At 43.8% G+C, this 25,427-nt stretch overlaps 1 protein-coding gene across 8 annotated transcripts in view; it reads right to left on the bottom strand.

The window, feature by feature from the left end:
• The window catches only part of tbc1d4 (TBC1 domain family, member 4), a 28,256-nt gene extending 3,064 nt beyond the window's left edge, over positions 1-25,192 (bottom strand). The window contains exons 1-22 of one of the 8 annotated variants that reach the window (XM_085765780.1): positions 24,040-25,192; positions 18,271-18,399; positions 17,958-18,192; positions 16,915-17,159; positions 15,708-15,797; positions 15,144-15,248; positions 14,864-14,996; positions 14,630-14,721; positions 14,365-14,475; positions 13,188-13,313; positions 12,607-12,666; positions 10,178-10,395; positions 9,521-9,673; positions 6,642-6,799; positions 5,454-5,645; positions 3,849-4,010; positions 3,588-3,746; positions 3,247-3,347; positions 2,795-2,938; positions 1,687-1,846; positions 1,342-1,511; positions 322-498 (exon numbers count right to left, since the gene is read on the bottom strand). In XM_085765780.1, coding sequence (XP_085621906.1) covers positions 322-498; positions 1,342-1,511; positions 1,687-1,846; positions 2,795-2,938; positions 3,247-3,347; positions 3,588-3,746; positions 3,849-4,010; positions 5,454-5,645; positions 6,642-6,799; positions 9,521-9,673; positions 10,178-10,395; positions 12,607-12,666; positions 13,188-13,313; positions 14,365-14,475; positions 14,630-14,721; positions 14,864-14,996; positions 15,144-15,248; positions 15,708-15,797; positions 16,915-17,159; positions 17,958-18,192; positions 18,271-18,399; positions 24,040-24,438 — 3,519 coding nt within the window. In that variant the 5' untranslated portion in view covers positions 24,439-25,192. Of the gene's footprint in view, positions 1-321; positions 499-1,341; positions 1,512-1,686; positions 1,847-2,794; positions 2,939-3,246; positions 3,348-3,587; positions 3,747-3,848; positions 4,021-5,453; positions 5,646-6,641; positions 6,800-9,520; positions 9,674-10,177; positions 10,396-12,606; positions 12,667-13,187; positions 13,314-14,364; positions 14,476-14,629; positions 14,722-14,863; positions 14,997-15,143; positions 15,249-15,707; positions 15,798-16,914; positions 17,160-17,957; positions 18,193-18,270; positions 18,400-24,039 lie in introns of all 8 variants that reach the window. The other 7 variants (XM_085765779.1, XM_085765776.1, XM_085765777.1 and 4 more) reach the window with 7 other exon arrangements.
• Between the last annotated feature and the right edge of the window lie 235 nt (positions 25,193-25,427).

The following is a 25,427-nucleotide window of genomic DNA, read 5'->3' on the forward strand; positions in this document are numbered from 1 at the left end:
TGTGACTCTGCCTGTCCTGCTGCCCTGATTAACATGCTACTGATCAGAATGATATAGATGCACTCTCGCATAAATAAGAGTTCAATTCCTTTGTCTTTCCAGCATTTCCATTATGTTTTTAGCTTGTATTTTATCGCCACCTATGGGTAATCTGTGATACTACCAGTACAGGCAGAGCCCTTTATCAGCCGTGTATCCTCCTATAGAGGGAAGTATTAATTTCCCACATTTAATTGTTCACCAAAATTTACATTAATGTGTTTCAATGGTACTGGGTAAGGAGATGATCTTGAAATTGGATCTGATCCTCCTCCTCTTTACCTGAAGTTTTTCCAGAAGGTCCATGTTCTGTTTCTTCAACTGCACGTTTGTTTTCTCCAGTCTGTCGAGCCGGTCGGAGTCATCAGGCAGCGGTCCAGCGTCTAACATCTCATCCTGAAGGACGTGGTACTCCACCTCATACGCGTGCAGCTGCTTGGAGATGTCCATCTCCACAACCTGGCAAACGGATAGGTCACACACTGAGACAGTTGCCATCACGCCTCGGGTCATCAAGTCCATCAGTGGAGTTAAGGATAAGTCGTTTTCTTAAAGATACACTGATAGCTCATTTTGAGTCAGTCACACAAACACACACTATCCTGGTGATACTCAATAGAGGGTCAGCTGGATACTTTAAATACACTGTTCACAACTGTTATTGTGCTATTGTGTCCAGCTAGTTTGGGTAATGATTCAGGCCTTCTTTTATACAAGTATTTGTATTCACATATAAAGTAAGTAACCTGGCCCTCCAGGTTGGGGGTTGAGCGTGAGGCCAACAACCTTACCTCGTAAAAACAGAACATGTTACGGAAACTACGACGATAACGTAAGTACTAAATTATACATTTGCAATAACAAATGCTAAAACAAGACTTCTGCTTGTTACAGAGTGGTTGGTATTATCTCAAAGACTGCACACATGGAAAGCAATTCTTGTATTTTTTTCTGTAAATACACATTAAATCAAAATGCCATTGATAAAGTTATAGTTGGAATAAATCTGAAGTGAAATTTTATATATGGTATATTGTTTTGCTTCAGTCTCTTTTCCATATGGGACCAGAGTGAAGTAAACAAACTGCCAGAGCGATTACAAGAATAATACTGTTCTCACATTATGGTATATAAGTAATGTGAACCTTTAACAGCCCTGTAACACATTTTCCTTCCACCACAAGCACTGAGAAGCTTTTAACCAGCGACCAACCATGCAATATGTATTACGTTTCCATGGCTCACTGGGCTTAATTATTTGGAAACCCGAGACTGTATTTCCTTGAACTTCACACTTTGTACCTTGGCAATGGTCTCCTCCATCTGTGTCTGAGTGAGGGTGGGAAGTGTAGTTTTCAGATAGTCCACAATGCTCTCAAAGCTGTCACACTCCACTATCTCCCCCTCATGGCTGCTCAGCAGACAGAGGGCCACTTTAAAGATGACTTCAGTCCCCTGGGCAAATACAAAATCTGCAGAAAAAGAAAAAAAAAAAATCAAACCCCACACAAGCAATAAGCAACGTAATTCTTTGCACACTTAAACCTTCAAGGCCGTTTAAATGCCAGCCTCTTTTGCAAATGGCATTGCGCTGATAAGCATTTGTGTGTGAGCAAACACAGGAGGGCCATTATTCTAAAAATATACCAAAGATGCGGGACACGAAGCCAAGAGGGAACTGTGAGGCGAAGAGGGTGAGGAACCACGGCGCTGCGTAGAGGCTGGGGCAGATCTCGTGCTCTTCAAAGTGATTGTACAAATCGCGGTGGTAGTCGTGCAACAGCCTGGAGAGCTGGTATATCTGAATCTGAGAGAACACACACAGACACAGACACAGACACGTCATGTGAACAAGCATAAAAAAAACACACAATGCAGGTTGAAACAAGCTGTGTGGGAACAAATTGTTATATCTGGATCTGCAAGGGAAGAGTATAACAATGTAATCAAAAAAATATTACCAGCTGTCAAATAAGAAGGGAGCTCCACAACTGTTTTAGAGACTTGCCCTGACACGCATTTGATGAGCAACATTAACTCTCTTGCAACACATTACCATGATCCTGACAAGTTCTACAGCATACAGAAAAGAGAAGCAGATGTCAGGTCGAGCTAAAATTAGCCTGTTATCGGTCTTACAGTTTCCTGACAGTTACACACACACATAAAAAAACACACACATGCTGTACCTTTATGTCCTCGCACTCAACCCAGTGCAACAAAGAAAAAAACGGCACAAATCCTGTAGTCTCTGAAAAACTTTAGGTTGCTCTTGCGGTGCGGGGGAGAACCTGTGCTCAGCTAAATGGTTACCTGACACGGATTAAACATTACCACGCCTGCTGACGCTGTCGCCCAGGTGAGGTCAGCTGATGTTTAACTGGAGCTAACAGTGCAGGCATGCAGGCGTGGTTTTGAACAAGAGGTGGAGGCACTTGACTGGTGTTTGCAGTTGCTGACTAATGAGCCACATAGTTGAAAGCACAGTTCAACTTCTTACAGCAAGTTAGAAACTTAGATCTCCTTGGTGCGCAGTGTACTTGAGTTTGATTGCTGTGTTCACACGGACCGCACTCGGGCCTAAACTTCAGTTGGGTCGACCTAACCAGTATGTTAAACATGTAATCCCTGTGCACATGCTGTCTATCACAGTCTCCTAAATCAACATGCAGCTATTCAATGTATAGATCTCTTGCTAAAAGATCATTTTAATAACATACTGAAGTGGTCTGTGTCCACACATTCACCCACTGACCTGCAAAGACACCATGTCAGGTCTGTACTGCCGCCTGATGCCGAGGTCGTACATCAGGAACTTCAGCATGTCAAAGGCCTGATCTTCGCTCATGTGCAGCAGCAGCACTCCAGCTACAAAGCTGATACCTTGGCAGTAGCCAACCTGTGTGGCACAAAGAAATATTACAACACATGCCCAGAGAAGGAAGCATGCAATGCATTTCAACAATGTGACACAGATGGAGCAGACAAGAGAAAATGAAACCAAGATTTAAAACCGAAGATAAAAGCCTTTAAATCAAGAAAAGTCTAGTTTATAAAAGTGTTTTCAGAAATAGTCTAGGGGGCTCTAATAACAAATGCACAGTCACTGCTGCTTCTACTACGATTTACCAGTTTCATGATATTCACCACATTATTTGCACGCCTCACAGTGATTTATTGAGGGGGAAACAGGATTATGGTATGTACCTCTGTATCCAGCAGAGAGTAGGCTTTGAGGAGGTTGTAAAGGGAAAGCTGCCCTGCACCCAGCTGGGCTGAGAAGTACTGGTGGGTGGGGAAGGTCCGGCCTGAGGCACAGGGAGACAGATGATATTTCGTCAACATGACAGTAAGAGGCAGTTCACCCGTGAATAAGTAAGAATAACAGGACTAGCTACGCAACAACCACAAACACTAACAGGATCTTCCTCTTACGGAGCAGCTGAGGCTGAATCCGTCTTAAGACTTCTCCCCCCCATGCCTCATATGTATAAAACACTTAATTCTCTGTGACCCCTCCCCTCCTTATTTTACAATATTGTACCAACCTAGATCCACCAGAATAGCGTGCTGCTGTGCGGTGAGCTGCTTCAGCAGGTCCTGGTACGGGGTGTCCGGTGCATGTTGACGCTGGGGCAGCCGGTGACGCAGCCGGTGCTGATGGGAAAGAAGCAACCACACCTCCCCACGTCTGCCCTTGGGAACCCCTGCACACAAAGATGAAGGATGAAGATTATTTCTTCTCTGCTGGTTCCTCTCCTTTCTTTTGTTGCACCCTTAAAAACACAAGACACACATCTATCTTTCACCTTGGCAGAGTGCACGATACATCTCCTCCCTGTCTTGTGGGACCGTCGTCCTGCCCGGGGCGGTCAGTTTTCTCTCCCACAATGCCAGTGCATCTTTGGAGCACTGGCCCACTTCCTGGTAGTTAAGCTTCATCTTGCGGATGTGCAGCTCATCTCTGCTCGCTGCGGCACGGTCGACAGAATCAAAAAGAGATGAAACGGATGAAATGTACATATTCAAGATCAGTTTAATGATTGATACTCTCTTGTTGCAGCAGAAAATCATCACCAAGGACTGATGTAGGAGGAGGCTTTCTAGAAAAGTATGAAGCCCTTTCGTGTTTGTTTTGGTAAAGCATGAAACAGATAAAAAGAAAGATGTCATACTTGAGAGCTGAACCTTATGCCACCAGTAACCACGTAAACACAGACCACAATACCCACACTGACATCAAATCTCCATCGTTATTATGCTTTAGTCATGAGGAGGCCAAGGACCAAAGGAACAGAAACACCATGAAGTATGACTGTCCCTGAACATGCAAACAAAATAAGTGGAGTTGAATGAATATAATAACCAACACCCAAAATCATGCAAACCATCTGCCTTGATACCAAGGGCTCCTTTTACATGGCTTACCTTCTATTGATAACGGTTATTCACAGTTAGGTCCTCAGACCAGCATTGGTGTCATAGTAACAAACAAAAGGAAAGAGATGTATTGGTATAGTAACTCATAAAAGGCTACACATGCCAGGTGCTTCCCAAGGCTAAAAAAAAAAATAAAACTCTCCTTTTTTTCCCTCCACCTCCTCCTTTTCTTGTTAAAAGCTACTTTTTTCTCATGGTTTGAGTGAGCGCTTTTTATCATTTACAAGGTTTTTGCATGCAACTTCATTTTAATGAGCTATTTCTTACAATAAAGCAGTTAATTAACTGTCCCAAATGGCCTCAATTTCCTTTTCCTTCTCTACCCCTGTTAACTTCCTGTTAAGGGACAAGTGGTTGTGAGGGGAGGAGTTGAGAGAGAAAAAAAGAGAGCTAAAAAAAAAAGGGCTTTGGAATGTACTCTGGATAACCTTGGCCAGTAGAGGGCGGTGTTTTGTCAAAGCTACTGTTCTTTATATCCTGTTAATGTTTCTGAACTCTGAACTAATTGTGCCGCTACTGCTGGCTTCCCCAAAAAAGACCAGTAGTTTTCATGCACTTTACCCTACTGAGTGTACGTAAATGTTTGCACATGTGTTTGAAATGTGTGCCAGTGTGCCACAGCGCAACATTTAGATCTAAATATAACAATGCCCCAGAATCTCAAACCAACACGGAAACGTTTGACCTCTCAAAATGAACGGAAAAATAGTCGCTCGCTATGTCCACGCTCATGAAGCCTCAGTTAAGAAACTAAGTGTCAGAGAGTGAAACTTTGATAAGAGATATACAACAGTACATTGCCATGGTGAATTATACATACTAGCAGTGTCTGCAGAAATACTAAAGCACACAGCATCAAAGTGAATGACCTAGTCATTTCAAGGTTAGAGACACTGTGTTCCTCATTTTTGTCTTTCGTATGTATTGTTGCTGATTTTTAATACTTTATATCCACAGTAGTGACTGATACTCACCCTCCAGTCTCTGGTTCTCCTTCTCCATGCGCAGAAGGAGGATCTGCTGGTGGATGGCGGTCTTCCACAGGGTCCGGTAGTCGGCCCCCGTCTTCTTAGGCTTCTCTCCAGGCAGCAGACGCCCAAAAGGGTCCACACTTGAGTCCATGGAGCGAGGGGACAGAGGCAACAGCTCGTTCACATCCAAGCGATCTAAGACACCAATAAAAAAAAAAAAAAAAATGAGAATGGGAAATATATTTAACTCACTATATTTAACCCTTTTTGTGTGGAGCCGGCATGTGGAAGGTGGAAGCTCCCTCTGGGTTGTCCAGCTTCATGCCACAGGCCAGAGACAGACACACTAGGTAAAATGGCAGCTCTAATTTTACCTATAGGAGTGAATCTAAGTGTGCAATGTGGTTCATCCGTACTGTGTCATCCCTGTGATAACACTGGACAATTAAACTATTTACTGTGTAATACCATGCAACACTACAGATATCCACTATTACTATTATAAAAACGACAGTCACTGCCAACCATTGTAATGTTAACTGAGCAGCACCATGTATAACTAACTGGTGATGAAATGTGCATCATTTAGCAGTGATATATTTCTCCGGAGCCAGTGGAGAAAAACCAAAAAAATAGTGTTTGGGTTTGAGGTTTATAACATAAATGGTATTTTGGATGTGTGAGGATTTGTGCTTTACAACAATAAAAAATAGGCAATTCAAATAAAGTCACGTGACCAGATCTCTCACCACAGCACCACTATCGTTTTGATATGCCGTGACACGGTTCACAGCAGCAGTATTAACAAAATATGATCCTACGAAGCATGACATTGACAATTTTATGATGTCCATTGGCCAAGATTTCCTGAATGTGGGAATAATCTGTTGGCTGCATTTCTTTAAGATGCCCAGAGTAAGCTGAGGAAAGGAGATTCAACAACACAATAGGGGTAGGAGGAGGATTACTGTTGCAGTCAGCAGCTCGGTCCTTTTCAACCTTTACTGCTTTCCACACATATTCTTGCAATTTTAAAAAGTCTGAATTTTCAGAAAAGAAATTTCACCAGAATCAAATGTTCCCCCTGCCACACACTCATTTCCTATGCACTTGTGGATTATTCAGAGCTTATTCATTGTGCATCATGTTACCCCTTCCCTGAAACTGCTCAGACAGATAATGTTACCAGACCTGTGTTCTGCATGGATGCAGATGGTTTGTTCATAGGCGAAGCGACCCTCAGGAAGATCTTCTGTCTCCAGGAGACCCTGCGTGGGGTCGGGGGCAGACCGCCACTCACTGAGTCACTGCTGCACCCGGACAGGGTCCTCTTCCTGCCTTCACCATTGCTACAAGAGAAGACAGCAGCGTCACAGACACCCGATAAATCAGTCAGGTGTCGTCTTAACACACCAATGCTCCTTCAGCACTCTTTTACAAAATTCAGTCACACACACACACACACACACACACACACACACACACACCCCTTCACTACATACACACACACACACACACTTATCTCAGACGTAAGAAACCTTATACAGGCTTTCCATCTCAGCTTCTTCAAACTGGTTCCAGATGAACCTGACACACAGTTATAACACATGAGCTGATTCCAGAGAATCCTTGTTAATAAAGCAGCAGCTCATTAGTATGTGAAATGACAACAAACATCTGCCACACAAACAGCCAAGAAGTAGCTTTTTTTTAGGCAAGGCAAGGCAAGGCAATTTTATTTGTATAGCCCGTTTTTACAAACAGTTTGTCTCAAAGGGCTTTACATGGCATCGTAACAACATCCTCTGTCCTTAGACCCTCACATCGACTGAGGAAAAACTCCATGGAAACCCTTTTAACAGGGAAAAGTCGGAGAAACCTCAGGGTGAGCAACAGAGGAGGGATCCCTCACCCAGGACGGACAGACGTGCAATAGATGTTGTTACAGACAAGAAAACAGTTTACAGAAGAAAAACTTGGAGAAAAAGCTGCTTGGGCTACTATTCCTAGCTACTGGTGGTTCACATGTACTCAATTTGCAGATGTCTTTATCCTAAAGATGTGCCCAGTTCGTGCAAATTAGGCATATTATTGAGTTTTTATATGCAAAGCTTGAATTTCATACCTATCAACTCACTAAATGTGGGTAAAACGACACATACATTGATTTAAAAACAAAAACAAAACCCAAAACAAAACACTGGACCAGGGAGCTGCCAAAATGTTAAGTGCTAATTTTGATGGTGCAACCACAACAGTAAACAGTAAAGTGATTTATCATACATGCAAAACTGAGTGAGGGTCTGTGAAGTCCACCTGCTGTTTGTTTTAACACACTACAAGTGAGCTTTCTGCAGAGGAGCTGGCTGAGATAAAGAGGAAAAGTGCAAACACAAGAAAATTTTTCTGGAAGGTGATAATGATGTGGTATTAAAACATTTGTGTTATATAAATACTGTTTGCACATGCAGGTACTAAAGTCTACATCCTTAAACAAGTACAATGGAAGCAGAAGAACAAGTTTATATTCTTTGGAGCAAGATACTAGAGTTACTTATACTGTGAATGTGACACTTTGACCATGAGGTTGTTGTCTGAAACATTACAATAGATGAACTGTGTCATGTTGTTTGTTCCCTGTTGCTGTTTGTTCACTTTTTACTTCCCATAGACACATAAATATTACATTATGTGTATGTAAATAAATATTTTGTAGCTCTGGCCCCCAGTCTGCTTCATTTACAGACTGTAACCACACTGGGTCATAGCAGTTCAGAGGAAATTGGAATTTAATGCTCGACATAGAAAAAAAGAAAATAAATTCCACTTAATACTTCAAATTATGTATAAGAAACAAGGTTTTTATGTCACACGCTGAGGATCTCTTCAGTTACAGTAGATAATAAGCTTGGTCAGCAAGCAAGTGCTTGTCTGATCATGTGGGCAACGAAAAACAGGAAGTGACCTTGGACTGAGGCAAATGTCACAGGGACAACCATTTTGCTCTTACTGCTGTTCTGCACATTTAACAGTGGCTCTTTAACAAAAGGGAAATACCTCACTTGACACGTTAACTATTATTGTGTTTTCCCGTCTTTTGAGTCATAAAAGAAACGTAGCAGAAAGGGGAAAAGTTAACTCGCAGTAACACAGAAAGCAAATCCGGCTGTGAATATGTTGACATCCTTGGATTTAAATACCCAGCAGGTTGAGGCTTTTTCTACAAAGTGGTCTTTTAAACCCACTCTGAAAAAGCACGGCTTGCTCCTTTCACAGCATTATCAATGGAACTGCCTCGGAGATTGGACAGCTGTCAGATGAGAAAAACATCCTGTGGATATGACATTTTACAACAGTCTGCTCCGCTGACTCTCATTCATAATGGAAATGTTAACCTTTACGATCTGCCAACCAAACACCTAACCCTGTCAAGGCAGCGCCAGGAGAGAAGATCTAGAGACTGTCAGGCACATCCGAGGCATGTCGGCTTTTCTTGAACATCCTTTATTAGCTGATTGAATTAGTGCTGCTGAATATTGACAGCAACCTTTCAAAAAATAAGTACATCACTTAACTGAATCAGCACGATGCTTAGAGAAGCGGTCCTCAAGGTATTGTGACCACCGCTGGTCAGGAGAGATGTTGTTAATAAAGACTGTAAAATCCAGCTTAGATACAGATTGGCCGTGCAAAAAGTGCAAAAAAAAGACTTTAAAGTCACATGCAAATGCAACAAGAGAGAGGTGTGTAAGCATCCCCCTTTATTTCTGTGTGAAACAGGAAGAGGGTGTGTCCAACTACAGAGACGATGGCGGAAAAAAGAAATAGCTGGAAAGTATCTTTACTAATAGAAAGTTGTTGTTGATAGACAGGAGAAGAGTACAGAGATACAGGGACAAAAAAAAGGCGGGTGTTAAAAGATTTGACAGCCAACATGAATGCGGCGACTGCCATCCCAGCAAAAAAAACAGTTTGTCCCTCCCACCCATCTCCTCCCCCTTTTGTCAAAACCCCTGGCAGGTGTGTTTGGGTCTAAGCAGGGGGCTTTTTGTCTGCACAGCCCCTCTCACCTCTTGAGGCTCCCACTGTCTGCCAGGGAGCTCAGGGAGCCCAGGGAGCCCTGGTAAAAGCTTTTCAGGAAAGTGGGAGCGGAGAAGGAGGAGGGGAGGCTGAAGGAGGACTCGCTCTCCGAAACGCTGCGCGTTCTCGAGACCGCCACGGGACTGGGCGAGCCACACATGAAAAATGCCCACAAATGGAAAACAAACATTACACAAAAGAAAAGGGCCTTCTGGTCGGAGCACAGAAAAAAACAAAAAAGAAAAAACAAGGTGGAAGAATTCATGAGGGATCAAAACAGTGACAGGAAACTTGTGATGCTATTGTTCAAGGATAGAGGAGCAGGAGGTAGAGAGATTTAGAACTGATCAAAGTGCTGCAAATAGATCACATTGTCTGTGTGCACATCAAAGGTCAACTAAATATTTAGTTAGTGTGAGACCGATTAAAAGAAAAGCAACAGGTTCTGATTTTCTGAGCACAGTTAGCATTAGCCATATCTTCAAACAGAACACAGAAGCTCAACCTTGCAGGAAGAATTTTAGTACAGATCACTCAGCAAAAAACATCAACTCCTGCAACCTCGGCATAGTTCTGCACTGATCATTCCTTCTTTCCCAGAGGTTCAAACTAGCGATGCAGTGAGCGACAGGTGCGGCGCGGGTTACCTGCTCTGCAGCAGCTCTTGGTTGACGGACTGCTGTCTGCGCAGAGGAGCGTGTTTGCTCAGGCTGACCGGCGGGCCCTCGAAGGAGATGCGTTTCTTCACGGGCGGGTGGCTGAAGGTGTGGGCGCGCCGACGGAACTGCAGGCCGCCTTCCGGGTCGTCATCGGGGAAAGCAGGAGGGGAACCTGGAGGGGAGTGACTGGGGGATTCCTCATCCTGCTGGGAAGGGACAAAAGTGTTTTATTCATGAGATTTTGTATCTAAATATTTTTCAGTATGGCTGGATTTTCTGATCTGATTGTGCAGCTACGTGACACAATGGCACAATGGTGAATAATGACAAAAAAAACACATAATACATAACAAAATAAAAACCTTTAGCTTCACTCAAATATTCTGTATAGCTGTGCAGGAATAAGCAAAAGGACTGAGATTGAAATTCACTCTTAATGTCTCACTAGAGCTACTCGGAGGCGCGGGCTGAAGCAAGACACAACACTCACTGACTCAAGTTACAGGTCTGCACTCACCTAGCCAGTGACACCCTCACAGCCAGACTCAGTCCAGGTTCAGCTTTCCTCTCAACACTAGACTTCACTTTGTGGCCTCATGCCTGGCAGTACAACTCCCATATCTATTGTATTCTAATGGACAATGTCCTGTGACCCACAGCATCACACACCATTGGTGGGGAGGATCTTTAGCCACTGAAACTCCACATGAAAACTCTCCCAATCTCCTCCCATCATGCTTTTAGAGACCTCCCTCTCCGAGATAACACATGACAGGAGGATTTTGGTGATATTAGAGCTGCGTCTTTTAATGTGCAAAGAGAAATTTGAAAGAAAAAAGTAACATCTGATGCAACACTGTCTCTATCTCGCAAGTAACAGTCGCCCTGCTGATTGTCAGTGTGTGTAAATCGCACTAGATAGCGCTGCTGTCAGCTGAATGGCTTAATTTTGATTTGCACATTTGAGGAAACTGATAAGATGAAGTGACTCAGATCAGACGCTCGAGCAGTGCGCTGTGTCCTGTGACCGGAGTGTGTGTGTGGGGGTGCAGGAGCAGAGAAAGGCAGGACATGCATGGACACAAAAGAAACTGGACATCCTGACTTGGATTTCCTGCCTACCAGGCCATTGGCATCCTGACATAATCCCCCAGATGACCACTCACTCGCTTCATGAGGAGGCAAACAACATTGTTCTGATTGTGCGAAACATAACAAAAGGTAACCAGAGTGTGATGACACCGCACTGTCCTTTATTAATACTTAAACACACTGTAGAGTAATAATGAATTGTTAATTCTGCATAGAAACAGGGGGGAGGATGATCTCCCAGAGGTTGCCTACAACATTATTTGCTCTTCATAAATAGAGTTGTGTGTGTCGCCGTGACTATGACTGACTGATCCGATTGTTGTAAAGCCTCAGCAGACAGTGTCGGTCGATTTGGTGGAAAAAGGGAGAGATGCAGCAGCTTAATAAAATCCGCCCCCAATGCTTGGAGCTGCCACTTGAAGGCTGATGTGAATCCACAGCCCCCCTCCCTCTCCTCCTCCTCCTCCTCCTCCTCCCTTCCTTCCACTCAGCTCACACTTCCACTAAATCTGACATAGCACGACTGATGCAAAAGGCAAAGTAGAAGTCGTATGGCAGCTGGGAGGGTCTGGTTCATGTCTCTGTGTGTGTGTTTCACAGCATGAGCACCGCATCCTTCACTGACACTACACATCAGAGTCAGTTGACAGGTTTCTGCATGTGTGTAAAAAGTTATGTAAGGCCTTAGAGTTAGACCTCCTCATCTCTGCTTTAGGCTGGTGGCTCAAGGTTGCATTAAGTACTACTGCACACCCAGATACATGACCAAACTGACTGGGATAGAGGATTGTGGGCAATGTAGGCACTATGTATATAATATGCAGGTTCTACCAGCTTCGATTTCTTTGTTTTGTGCACCTACAGTACTGTGCATCTGACATTGCTACAGAAGTGCAATGTTAAATGAGTTTTTAACTTCATTATGACTGATTTGTGATATGTCAGGGTGGGGGGGTCAAAGGGACTACATCACACCCTCACTCCACATTCTGCACAGCAGTGAGGCAGTAAAGCCAGAAACCTCCAAATGTTCATGGACAGCTCTGTAAACACATTCCCTGCCGCACGATTCTGTCTTCTGGCCAATACGAGCTTCATCACGAAGCTATGTGGGAATAACACGGAGCAGAGTCGTGTATCTATGTGAGAGGCAGCCTCCGACTGCTGGCACGGATGAAAAGTGAAAGCATGCTTATCTTTCTTTCCCGAGGACAGAGTTGGAGTGTAAGATGCTTTTAAAAGCCACTGAATAAAAAAGTGAGAATTCCCAGAGTCCCCTGAGCGAGGCTCTAGAAAGTCTCTGCTTCCTCCGCAAGGACACTTACTCTATCAAAACTGCCAATGCTGCCCATGCTTCCCAAGCGTCCCCGCATTCGGCTGGCACCCTGGTGACAGAGATGGTTACATAATGTTAAACATCCTCTGGAAATACAAAAGGAAAAACAAAAATGTTGATTATCAAAAACATTTAACAACCGTTTTTTCTGTGCATGACACAAAGAGGTATTTTCTTTTCTTTTTTTTTTTCAGCAGTCTAAGTGTTCAGTCTAAGTTAAGTCTCGGAGACAATAACAGATGGCAACAGAGGTGTCAGACCGCCTGGGTCCGTCTACTAAGGAATTATTGTGCTGTCTCACTGGCAGATATGGGTCAATCCAAATCCCCTGTATGACAGTGACACAGAAACAACTGAGCAACTGATACAGAGACTGAGCAGGAAGACACATGAAGGTAAACAGCACAGTGACTATGACTCAGTCTGGGGTGGAGAAGTAAAAGACAAGAGCCAGGAATGAACTCAGACAGGGAAAGAGAAACAATGAAGATAAAAAACAGCCGGAAATTAAATAAAGACAAAAATACAGGGGGCACGGAAAGGGAAATGTGTTTGTCTGTTCAGACGCACCCTGGCAAAGATGTTCTCTAGAGAGCTGGTGAGGGAGGTGCGCGCTTTGTTCTTGAGAATATCGAGTTTGAAACGACTGCTGGTGGCGTTGCCGTCTGCTGCTGCTGCCGAGCTGTTGGCTGCATTCTGTCAGACGACAACAAAAGGACACAGGACAGGAGAGTAATCGACATGATTAATTAAATGTGGCAACAGTGATTAGTAGGTATACAAACTCAGTGTAGCCCTAAGTACAGTAGCTGACCACATGGTTGATGCTATGAGGAATGGCCTGCGGCCTCCGGGTGTTTGAGTAATAGTGGATCTGTTGTTGAACCTCTGACATTAGAGAGATAATGTTCAACATACAGCTCCTCAGGCAAGATCATGGGATAGATGGTGGGAAGTGTTTAATTTTGCTTCCTCGCAGGAAGAGAGACCCAGAGGGCTGAGACACTATTCTGCATAAAATCATTTTAAAAGGTCTTATACTTTATGTTTTTCCTGTGTTTAAAATCAAGTGTTTATCCATAAGAAGATATATTGTATATGTGTAGTTTTATATCTTCTCTACCAGGCTTCTCTCTGACTGCTAGTAATAACAGGTTGGTGAACCAATCAGAAGAGAGGAGGCTCTGAGTCTCTCTTCCGATTGGTTGAGCAATGCAATAAAAATATTGCAGATTTCAGGTAAAACACTCAGAGAAACTAAATCCTGCAAGATTGGACAACGGGTCCAGAGACAGGGTTTACCGTGGAGGCTGCTATCACAATGTTACAGAAGTCCTGACAGCTTGTTTTAAGGCTCAGTCTCTTAAAGGCTGTGTGTGTTTCTCTATAAACCAAGTACTTTTTTTTTTTTTAACTTTCACAGTATTAATAGCGAACTTGGACCTGCTTCACAATCATAGAGGATATGGAAACTTCACTTGAACCTGAATGACTTCTCTGTCCATTTAAATTGATTTTTCTGAAATTACAAGGATGCTACAGCCCATTTAAAAGCTCTTTCTTTCACACTATACTGTTTGATTTTGTATAGAAGATATTTTAGAGAAAATGGCCATGCTTCTCTGCCAGTAAATGGAGGATTGATCTTTTCAGGTTGGGGCTGAGTTACAGCACCAAGTGAAGGAGCACATGCATCTTGGCATCCTGTCATTAGGTGACGATAAAATGGGGCACATGAAGTGTTTACCTGAGGAGTTTCTCCAATGTGAAGGTGGGACTTTTGTTTGGTTTCACAAACTTGTCTCAGATGGAGAATCACCAGCTCGTTCTCCTCTTGGTCTGACCCGGGCTTCAATCTCTGCACACAAACACACAAAATACAGTAGTCTGAATCAAACGCAGCATCTGATTCAAATTAACTGTTCCTGACAACAAATCACCAAACAGCGGTTAACATGTCACTGGTTTTCCAGGCAAAAAGCGTTCTTCCTCTCAGTAGAGAGGAACCTTACCTGAACTCGCTCAAAAATCTCCGCCTGTTCATTGTCAGTCAGCTGGGAAAGATATTTTTGGATGGCTAACTTCGCTCTGGGTGGGTAGAGACCTAAAAAAAACAGAGGAGGAAAATAAGAATAGTCTTTTATCCTGCTTTAACTCGGAGAAGCAGACCATGCCGTGCATCAATATATTCATGAGTTGAGCGGAAGGAAAAGTGCAAGATGTGTGAGTGTGTTCGCGTGGCTCACCTTCAATCCGCTCACAGAGCTTGTGCAGGTCATGCATGGGGCAGGCTTCACATAGCTGGATCTGGGTTTTGTTGCTTTGTAAGGCGGCTGCTGTGGTGAAGGCCTGCTTCAGAGTCAGCATCACCTCATCTACCTGACATGCACAGTCAAACAGGAGACAAGACAAATGTGCACACAAGCACACACACACATACAGAGGAAGACAGAGAATTGCATAGAGAATGAAATAAAAATAAAAAAAGCTGATGAAATTTTCATTTACGTCTTTTCTGGGACTCACCAGAGACTCACTGGCACACTGGAAAACGAAGCAACAATACTGACTGGGGCCAGACTCTGACGGGTCCCGACAGATGAAACCAAAATGGTCGGTCTGTTTGATGCCCTGTGTCAAAGACAAACAGGAAACAAGAATGAATCTCAGCAAGGGAAGGCCATACTTCAGTATATTAATAGTCACAGTGATTAAAGCTGAAACCAAGAACAGCACATGTCACCGACACCATAATGGCTCTTAACTTTCTCCATTTCCATTTCCATTTAATTAGCAAAAAGAACCACTTTACTCTTATGAGACACTACATTATCTTTATGCAGGATGTCCATTCAGAAAGGAATGGGACTGCATCAGGCAGTAAAAAACAGATTCTTACATCCCTGATAAAGATGTCATTTGCCATCAAATGAAGGACTGAACATAAAAACACTGATGGGCATTAATGCATTAGATGTCTCTGAGAGAAACTGATGAAATTAGTCTCGAGGTCATTCGCTGACTGGGGCTGCAGCAGAGACACGAGAGAGAGGCTTTTAGTGTAAATACGATGAGTAAAAATAAACCAACCTGACAGCAGGATGAGATATCTTTGAAGTTCTTCTCCAGCACCACTGTTTTACTGTCTGGACTTATGAGGTTTACTTCAAAACGTCCCACCTGTGACACGCAAAAGTGTATTTTTATCACACAAACACACACACAAAAAACCAATCACATGTTCATCTTGTTTACAGATCATGGAGCTATGACTTTAGGCGAAGAGGATAGCAGTGTTGAGTATCTCAAAACAACAACTACGGCTATTCTGAGAGCCGCTCAATGACAGACATAAACACACTCGCTCACACTCGAAATCAAGGTCAACAAGTCTGCACCAACGATTTTTCCCATAATTGACTGCTACATAGAGTATCATATTGAGCGTTGTGCTCTAGTTTTTAAAATTAGCTTCATGAGGAAATGGGCATGGTGTGTGAGGAATGGCAGCTGGCTCACTCCGCAGCCCCGCATGTTTTTTTTCATAAAGCGGCCGGCGAGCCATACGTACGGGGAGGAGCGCTGCACTCACAAATTCTACTTAGGAGTTACAGCCTCTTTAACTTCAAGCGGGGGAACACTGGCCCGAGCGCGGCCTTTGCGTTGTAACTGCCAGCCACGAGCACATAAAAGTGATTTGCTGTGACTAGAAGCTCGGAGGGCTCAACTGAGAAAGCAACCAGGCAACCGTGCAGGGGGGGGGGGAGGGTGTCGGTGACAAGCCACGCTGACGATAGCAAGCATTAGGTTTTCAGGTTTGACGGGAGGGATCAAGTTCTTCAACAAGTTATGACTTGGCGGTAATGAAAAAAAACACATCCATCACATTGACAAAGGAGTATATTTAAGGTTCTGTCTATAAACCCCATTTACACTTACAGTTTTGGAGCCAGTCCAAAGGGAATAAAGTCTCCTTATGACTCAATTCAGCTGTAAATTGTGCGGTGTCCACGTACACTACAATCACACGCAGCACTCATTCATTTTAGTTCACTGTAAATGGCTGTAATCCTGATATAATAGAGCTCTCGGTCCACTTGAAAGCATACTGAACCACAGGTTTAATGAGAGACCATTGCTGTGATGAATGATAAATCATCTGAGTGCCAACGGCCTGAGAGTCTGCAGTCAGCTGGACTCCAGAGATAAGATGCCGCAGAAGCCAAGACATCAGCAAGAACTTGCAGCATCGACATCACCACTTAACTCCAGCAGTGAGTGTATTTACTTCCTGTACCTGGAAGAGCATGGTGCGGTTCTTGTCCGTGTCAGACGGCTGAACGTGGTTGGGCGCGCTGGCGTGTCTGCGGCGGGTGGGGCCCTTGAGCACGCCTTCCCCCGGCTTCTTCTGCAGACTCCCTGCCAGGCTGCTGCAGCGCGTGCGAAATTCCTGAGGCTCCTCAAACCCGGAGTCCTCCAGGATGCACTCGGGGAACGCGCCCCGCAGGCTGCTCTGACTGGCGCTGCTGGAGAGGCCTTTACCTGGGAAGCACACACAGATGCACATGAGTGTTATTCCATATTTGGTTTGGTTTGGTTTGGTTTGGTTTATTAAGATCCCCATTAGCTTTTGCAAGGCAGCAGCTATTCTTCCTGGGGTCTTTTCATTTTCATAAGTGACAATACAAACCAACTGCAAACGACACATACTTAATACATAGAAAACAAAAACACATACAGAAGACACATACTTAATACATACACATACAAACAAAACATCCAAGACAAACACTAAACATAAACATTACCAGCTCCTACATTGAAGCATTACAAAACATTTACTATGTATCCTGTCACACAAGGATGCCATGACCCAATTTACAGATTTACACTAATGGTCAAAATTATGATCCAAATAATAATCTCTTAGTTTCATTTTAAAACGAACCATGTTTCTTTGTTGTATAACATAATTCAGAAGGACATTCCACTCTTTCATAGCTCTATATAGTACTGTATGTTGAGAAAATGTCCTGGGTAAAATAAAATAACCTCCAGCAGCATGTCGAGTTGAGTAATTATATGTCTGAACTAAAAGCTAATTTTCTATTAAAAAATATGTGGCATTTTTGATGTTATAATATTTCTAAGAAATACCAACAAAGATCTTTCTTTTTTTTCTTCCTGTATTTTAATTAGCCAGATAGAAATGATGATAAGCTGGACAGGCACAGCAACAGTAACTAAGGACTGTGAGGCTTCAAGAGTGTGACTTAAGCTGCTTGTTCATTCACATTTGACCTTTTGTTACTGTGCTAAAATGCATCAGGAGGCCTGTACCTCCACCCTTGGTCAGATCCTCCACCTCAGGGACTTCAGGATCTTCAATACTCTCATTCAGGACAGAGGACAGAGGATCTCCTTCTTCCCCAATGAGGAACTCCACGGGGTTCTCTGTGGACCCTCGCTGGCCGTTCAACAGGCGCAGGCGCTTTCGCTCCACCTCATGCTGACGGAACTTATCGATGCAGTCATCAATGAGGGTGGATGAAGCCTTCTTGTGCCCGACTGTCACCTAAAAAATACCATTCATCTTTGACTCTGTTTAAATGAAAACAAACCACACATCTGAAGCGTTTGCATACATTCCTACCTTGCCACAGTAAAGCACTTCAAACTTCTGCGAGTTGTAGAAGGCCTCGTCGGCTTCCTGTTTGGGCTTGGTATCTTCCTTCAGGGCAGATTTGGACACTTGGCGAATACTGCTGATCACCTCAGGGACCTGTAAGAAAGGAGAAAAGTGGGGTGTGATGAAAAGGAAGGCTTTAACGAGGAAAATCATAACAAAAGAGAAGGGGAAGGGATGTGAAACCAAATGCCAGGGGAGACTTTCTCTGCAGCTCATCCTCTGGCTGAACGACACAAGAAGAATAACTTATTACTTAGAAAAGCTCAGGTGAAAAAAAAAAAAGGCCAAATACAATCTGCTTCCTCCTGTGAATCATTCTCTCCATATAAAATAGTGGCATCATATCAATGCAGGTGGTTTGGACATAAGACTTGATGCATAGGCGGACTGTTGATGTGGCATTTCCAGTTGATTTGAGAACTTTATCTGACAAACAAATGATGTGATCTTACTTTAAGGATTAAAGAGAAACAGTCAAGGATTTCTAACAAGCATTAGCAAGTCAACAATAGAGACAGACTAAACAGCACAGTGGAGTCACAATAGGGCAGGCAGCCAGGGAACACCCACATTCTGTGGAAATGAAGACAAAAGAGAGAAATCAGAGACTGCAAGGTCACTAAGCCTGTTTCTGTCCCACTCTGTCAGACACCTGCAACTTGTCCAACACCTGCACCAACACTGATGTGCGAGATGACTAACTTTCCATTATGAACACCACACCACCCCGAACAAGTCAATGCAGAAAATATAAGCACACCTTCTTAAGCAATACTTGAGAAAGTGAAGCCAAGTGAGTCTGGAGATACTTTCGCAATACAGAGCGAAGGGTAGAGAGAGTACTGAGTTATTGCAGCACTGACATTTTCGCCCCAATGTTCCCTGAAAAGCGAGAGAGGCTACAACCGGCACCAGGGCCACAGCCAAGGTCAGTTAAGTGTGTTTAAGGCAACAAAGAGCCCTAAAGCAAACAGTTGCTCCAAACACACACACACATACACACTGCACACATCTCCTAGGGTGTCTGATAAGAGCTGCATACTGACTGTTGAGCAAATATATTTATAATGTAGACTGGGCAGGGGAGTTATGTAACAATATGCCTGAGAGGTGTGACCACGACTGCATAGAAACAAGAGGGGCAGACAAACAGGAAAAAGGAGAGATAGGGAAGAAAAATAAAACATCCCGACAAAGTCTGCAGCCAGCGTGCTGCCCACATTGGCCCGGTCATGTATGAGATGAAATACTTGTCCGCCATATTGCTGCTGTGGCAACACGAGCTATTTTAAAGCCCCATTTTCCAAAGTCGCTGCCTTCCCAAGGGCTGAACCGTGCACTGCGTGTGCGACAGAGGACTGTATTGAGATGAGGAGAAGAGCAGGTGATGGGGGTGGTGCTTTCAAAGACTCTTTTGAAACATGACAAAATTGAAGCTTTCAAAGGGGAATGTGTGTGCAAAAATATAGACACACAGAGTAACCTGAAACGTGTGAAGTGTGAAAACACAGCGTTATGGAGTAAAAGGTGAGCTCTGCTTTGGGAAAAGAAAGTGTTGACTTCACAAGGTCGAAGTAAATTCAGAGGCATGATGAGAATCACAAACAATTAGGAATGGGTTCCCGCACCACAGAGGAAAAAGTGATAGCGGTGTCTTAACATTTAAAGAAACTGCTGGATTATACATGAGAAAGATGACGCCACAGCACCATTTGATCTGATTAATTATTTGTAGTCGTCTACCCAATACAGAGCCAGTAGAGGTGCTCATTCCTTGGGTGGAGACAGGCACAGACAGGCAGAATACTGACTGAACTGGGAACCTATTCAAACATGTCCTCCCACTAACTCCAGCCTGGTTCTTCATGCTGGTTTTCATGTCTGATTTTCTCCTACGAGTCCTATCATTGCCCGGCTTTATCAACTAAATATCACCGATACTTGGCTTGTCTACATAAACGCCAGCAGCCAAGTATGGCTTTAAGAGCTTAGGAGAAAACAAACACAAGGATTGTCCTCTCCGAGCTGCTGGAGTCGTGAGCGCTCGGCTCATGTAATGTCAAACCTCCCCACAATAGGCCCTAATAACATCTGATCAAACGCTCGCTGGCACCGAGCTTCTGCTGCCCAGCCAGGACCCAGCACACTCCACCACAGGATCTGCGATTAGGGCAAATTAGAGCGATTTTAGAGACACACGGGGTTATCGCTGTGTCAATAAGAGATAAGGATGAAAAGAGACAGTGACAGAAGTGGAAGATAAATCTGCATGTCAGACCACTCGCCGTAAGAGATTACACTCTTTTTTTTATGTAAATATAATCAATGGTAAACAAAAAACTCAATTACAGCTGAACTTCATTTTGTACAAACTTCAAATGTCAGACTATAAAAAGATAAACAAGGGGGAAAAAATCAATCAAACTATGAAATAGAAGCACTTCAAAAAAGGTGCACATTAGAAAACTCATTAGAAAACCTCAATATAAATAATGTTGGTTTAGTGAAAAATATAGTGTCTGGAGCTCTTAAAAATCAATTGTAAAAGGCATCTTTTTGTTGTCATGTTGTCATTACAGCCTTTGTCCCCTCTGTGCTTTTCCATGCGCCCAAGGGCATTAACTTCCTCAGTCGAACAGAGTTTATGTTCCAACTTAAAACAAAGCAAGACAAAGGCTCCTGTGTCACCTAAACATGGGATGGGAGCTGATATCATTGCTGAAAAATCAGCCGTGAAACAAACTGGCCTTTCCTTCTCCATCCGTAAAAACTTTTGTTGTAGTTGTTGCTGTTGCTGCTGCTGTTTTTGCATTGAATAACGTGATTTTCCACTGTGTGTGTCTGTGTTAGATCATTGTAAATTAACCAAACACAACCCGTTCTCTGTTAGAACAAGTTTACACTCATGTTTTTGCTGACAGTCTGAACAGGAAGTTACTTAATCCTGTGATTTGCAGTCAATCCAATGTACGACTATAAATCTAAACATGGCATCTATCAACCACCACAAATAAATAGCTGCAAAAGTTCCTCATGATCATATGGAAGCACATGATGCAGACAGTATTTTGAAGTGCAAATCACTGTAACTTGACCAAACTGTGAGGGGATGACGGCGGCACTGTGTCGGAGGTTATCGTGACGGGCCGATAACAATCTGGTCTTTCATGTCTCGTTTGGCAAGACATGTGATCATGTTAACAGATAGTGACAGGCCTGCATCACCTGCCCTGGCTGACAAAGGCTGGCACAGGTGTAACAAAGGACAAACTTGTCAACACCACACAATGACGGAGAATGGAAAAAAAAAAGGCAGGGTAGGTCGTGTTTGTGATATGACATGTATATTCATGTGATCTAGTTTAAAGTCGGCAGGTAGAGGTAGATAATAATGACTTTTCACCTCGCTGTGGTTTTATAGCACATAAACACTTCTTGTTTTCATCCAATCCATCACTCTTGGCCTGACTTGGCTCATGAGTGTGTCCCACTGTCACGACGTGCCACTGAAGGATGAACAGCTCTCGCAAGTCAGCAGAGGGTCACCCAGTGAGAGAGTCCACCGTGGTCCGGTTCCAAGTGAGAGCAGAGGTGGAAAAACACACACTCAGACAGACACACTTGGGCCTGTGGTTTACACTGTGCAGGTTCAGACTGTGTGTTACAGGCTTGATAACACCAATACTGCGTTGTGTTAAATTTGTATCTGCTGCCAAGAGAGTCTCACTGAGGATATTAATGAGTGATCCACGCTCTGAGCTGCTTAAACTGTTACAATTAAACTCCAAACAACAGTGTTAGTTTAACTCGATGTTTGTTATTACAAGAGCAAAACAAATCTCACATCTGGCCTGTTGTCACGGATGCAATAACCAAAAGTCCACTTATGGCTGACTCTTTAAATGGAAAAAAAATGGCTCCACTGTATGCTTCACCAATTACAGCCAGATCAGAAACCTTTATAACAGATGAGGACTAATGTTGTTTTTCAAGTTGAGGAAGTCAGACTTGATTTTAAGTGCTCAGCTTTTTAACACAAAGGAACAAACATCCATTGTCTAGTATAGATTTTGCTTTGTTTACATTTTTACAAGTTAAACTCCAATCATTTCAGTGCATACAGGATCTAATTAGCTGCATTTGAGCCAGTTAATCTTTTCTGCTCTGTGAGACGTCATGTGTGTCATTTTCTTTTAACATTTTACATAGTTCTGCTAACAGACCAGACGTCTTTCCTAAGGGTTTTGCACAAAGTGCCCCTGTCAAGTCCACAGCTAATAATAGATTTGAAAACACGCCTGTCGCCCAAAAATAAAGCAATAATTTATCATCTCTCCAGATTCAGCTGAGATGGACAGAAAGCGAACAGCAGCACAATGAGAGTGTCTGTACCATACACAGGAAATACCTGGCAAATATTCAAATCATTACCAATGACCTCTCAGGAGGGGTGGCAGCAGTGTACTGTTAGAATAACCCATGCATTCCACATGGTCCACCTTGCACATGTTCCTCGCTCGCTGGCTGCCAAACCAGTTTTTGTTGCGTAACGCTGCTGAACGAGGTATGTTCAAGATGCCGTTCTGCCTCCTGCAAACATCGGATACATGCAGACACCTTGAAAGTTGTGTCTGCCTTGAGCTCTGCTGTGCCATGGCGTCCCCCCCTCACTTTAGTGCCACACTTAGCACACATGAAACACAATACGACACACACACACACAAAAGATTGATGCAAAGCGTGTGCGTGACACATGATATCTGTGAGCATTATTTGTGGAGGTTTCCTGGTTTCACTGCAGAGACAAGAACAACATGAACAAGTGTAACTCCAGAGCCTGTGTTACAGCACGTTACGAATCACGCAGGCACAACCCTAAACCACATGATTCGAGTGTTTACACAAGAAAACTTCCACTACACTACCACAAACTCTCAGACAAAGCCTACAGAACAGTGCCACTGGGGTGAGCTCTTGAGCATTATGCTTATAACCAGGCAGACTTAAACTGCACATCAGCAAAGACCAGAAAACATGACTGCATGTTAAACCTCAAACTCAGACTCCCACCTTCCTGATTTTTTTTTATTTTTTTTTTTACCACAATTCTCTCTATTACTCAAGAGTGGCATGCTGATCAGCATGTAAATGTGCTGACTCTGATACTGTGCTTATGCAGTTGTTATTGTTGTTGATGATGATATCACACCATAGGCTACAGAGAGATGTCTGATCCCCTAAAGAGGAAAAGCACAGAGATGGATTAACTTTGCCAAATAAAAAAACAAAAACAATCCAGGGTGCACAATTCATCATCCCCACTGACCGCTGGCCTAAATACTTAATACCAGGGCAAACATGTTTGGACTATTGACTAATCTGTGTTGTTTGAGATTAAATGACATAGTTGTCACCTCAAGGAGATTTCCAATTCAGCCTTTGTTTTGCAGGATTCAGGTCATCATGAAAGGAAAAATTGGTGGTCTGCAGATAAATGTAGCTAGATTTAGAACTCTTAAATAAATGATATTTAGGAGCCTCATAAGTAAACTTGCCATTTCATTTCATCATCAGTGTATGAGATGTTAATAAAAACTCACAATGAGGTTATTATAGAAATAATATTAATACTTATTTCATTTGTTGCCCTTTGCTATGATGTTTACACTCTTACTGCCCCAGGCGCTGTTGCAAGGGTATTTTTGGCACATGAGCCAGGCCTGGCTGCCCTACCTGGTTGGGGTCGCAGGCCTTGAAGACGTGACAGGACATCTCGGACTCGGGGTTGTCGGGCTGACCCCGCATCAGGTAGGCAAAGTAGGTGAGGTCATTGCTGTTGTGGATGAAGCGAGAGATGAGCTGCGCTTTGTGCTCGAATATGAAAACGGAGGAGTTGTTGCTGCTGGAGGGCACGCATCGGACGAAGGGGGGGTTGAGGACCAGCTGAACTTCTCGGGGCTGCACCGCGGGGCCGCAGTCGCCCCTCTCGCTCCTCCTGCGGATCTCAGCCACCAGCCACGGCAGCATGGGCAGCGTGGTCCGCCTGTCCAGCGAGGACCAGCCGATGTAAGTCAGCGCGAACCTCCCGTCGGTCCTCGGGGGACTGTTCTCTTTCTCATCCTGACTCTCCATGTCGACTTTAGGGGCCGAGGCTCGTTGACAGTTTTTTTTTTCTTTTGGACTAAATGACTACTTTAAAAAACAAAACAAAAACAATACCGATCATGTACCATTCCCTGCAGCCGACGTCGGCCGTAGTTGTGGTTAGTTTGCAACACTTTCCACGTCCACATCCATGGTGAAACTTCATGCAACGAAGCGACTGGCTATGTGCACAACATGTGCTCGCCCCTGTGGATCAGCTGCAGCGCTCCGTGTTATCCATACCTCTCCAAATTCTCTCCAATGGACCCCGGGGGTCCCCTTCTTGAAGGATTTCAAGTCAATACTTATATGGTTGTGTATAATTTGTAGTTTGCCTCCCCCTTTGCTCTGTTGCTCCACTGTTTGCATGGGCAGTGAGTCAAACAGCTAAACAGTCCTGCACTGTTACTGTTGCTGTTGCTGCTGCTTGGCTAAAAACGTGGCTCTGGATGGCTCCCGTGTAAACACAAGTCGCCCACTGAAATCTGATTTCTTTGACGTTGCTCCTGAACGCATCACGCAGCGACGGCATGTACACAATCCTGGAAGGAACCCCCTCCAAAAAAAAAAAAAAAAAACCCTGTCTCATATCATCTCAGCTGCCACGGCCTCACTTTTCTTTCTCAGCGCTCTATAAAATACATACATTGCTCTTGTTTATCGCCTTTTAGTGCAACCTCCCCCCCGACTGTGAGTGCTCCTTTCTTCCACACAACGCCTTGGAGGCGGAGCGGCTGTCCGCGTCGACGACCCGCCCAACCATCCCATGTGCTGGGAGAGTCGGCAGGGCAGAGCCGCTCCGAAAAACGTGACAGGACGATGCCCCGCCTCTCTCTCTCTCCCCCCTTTCTAATGTTGGCAACACAATGATCATATGCAATGCTTTAACTATAGGCAGTCCACGACTGTGTGTTTACACGTAGTCTAGGTAGCCTACTGAATCACAATCTTGGACAGCTGTGATCACATCTGATACC

The sequence above is a fragment of the Trachurus japonicus genome, chromosome 21, assembly GCF_045865225.1.
Source record: "Trachurus japonicus isolate A0001 chromosome 21, Traja_1.0".
Taxonomy (NCBI): domain Eukaryota; kingdom Metazoa; phylum Chordata; class Actinopteri; order Carangiformes; family Carangidae; genus Trachurus; species Trachurus japonicus.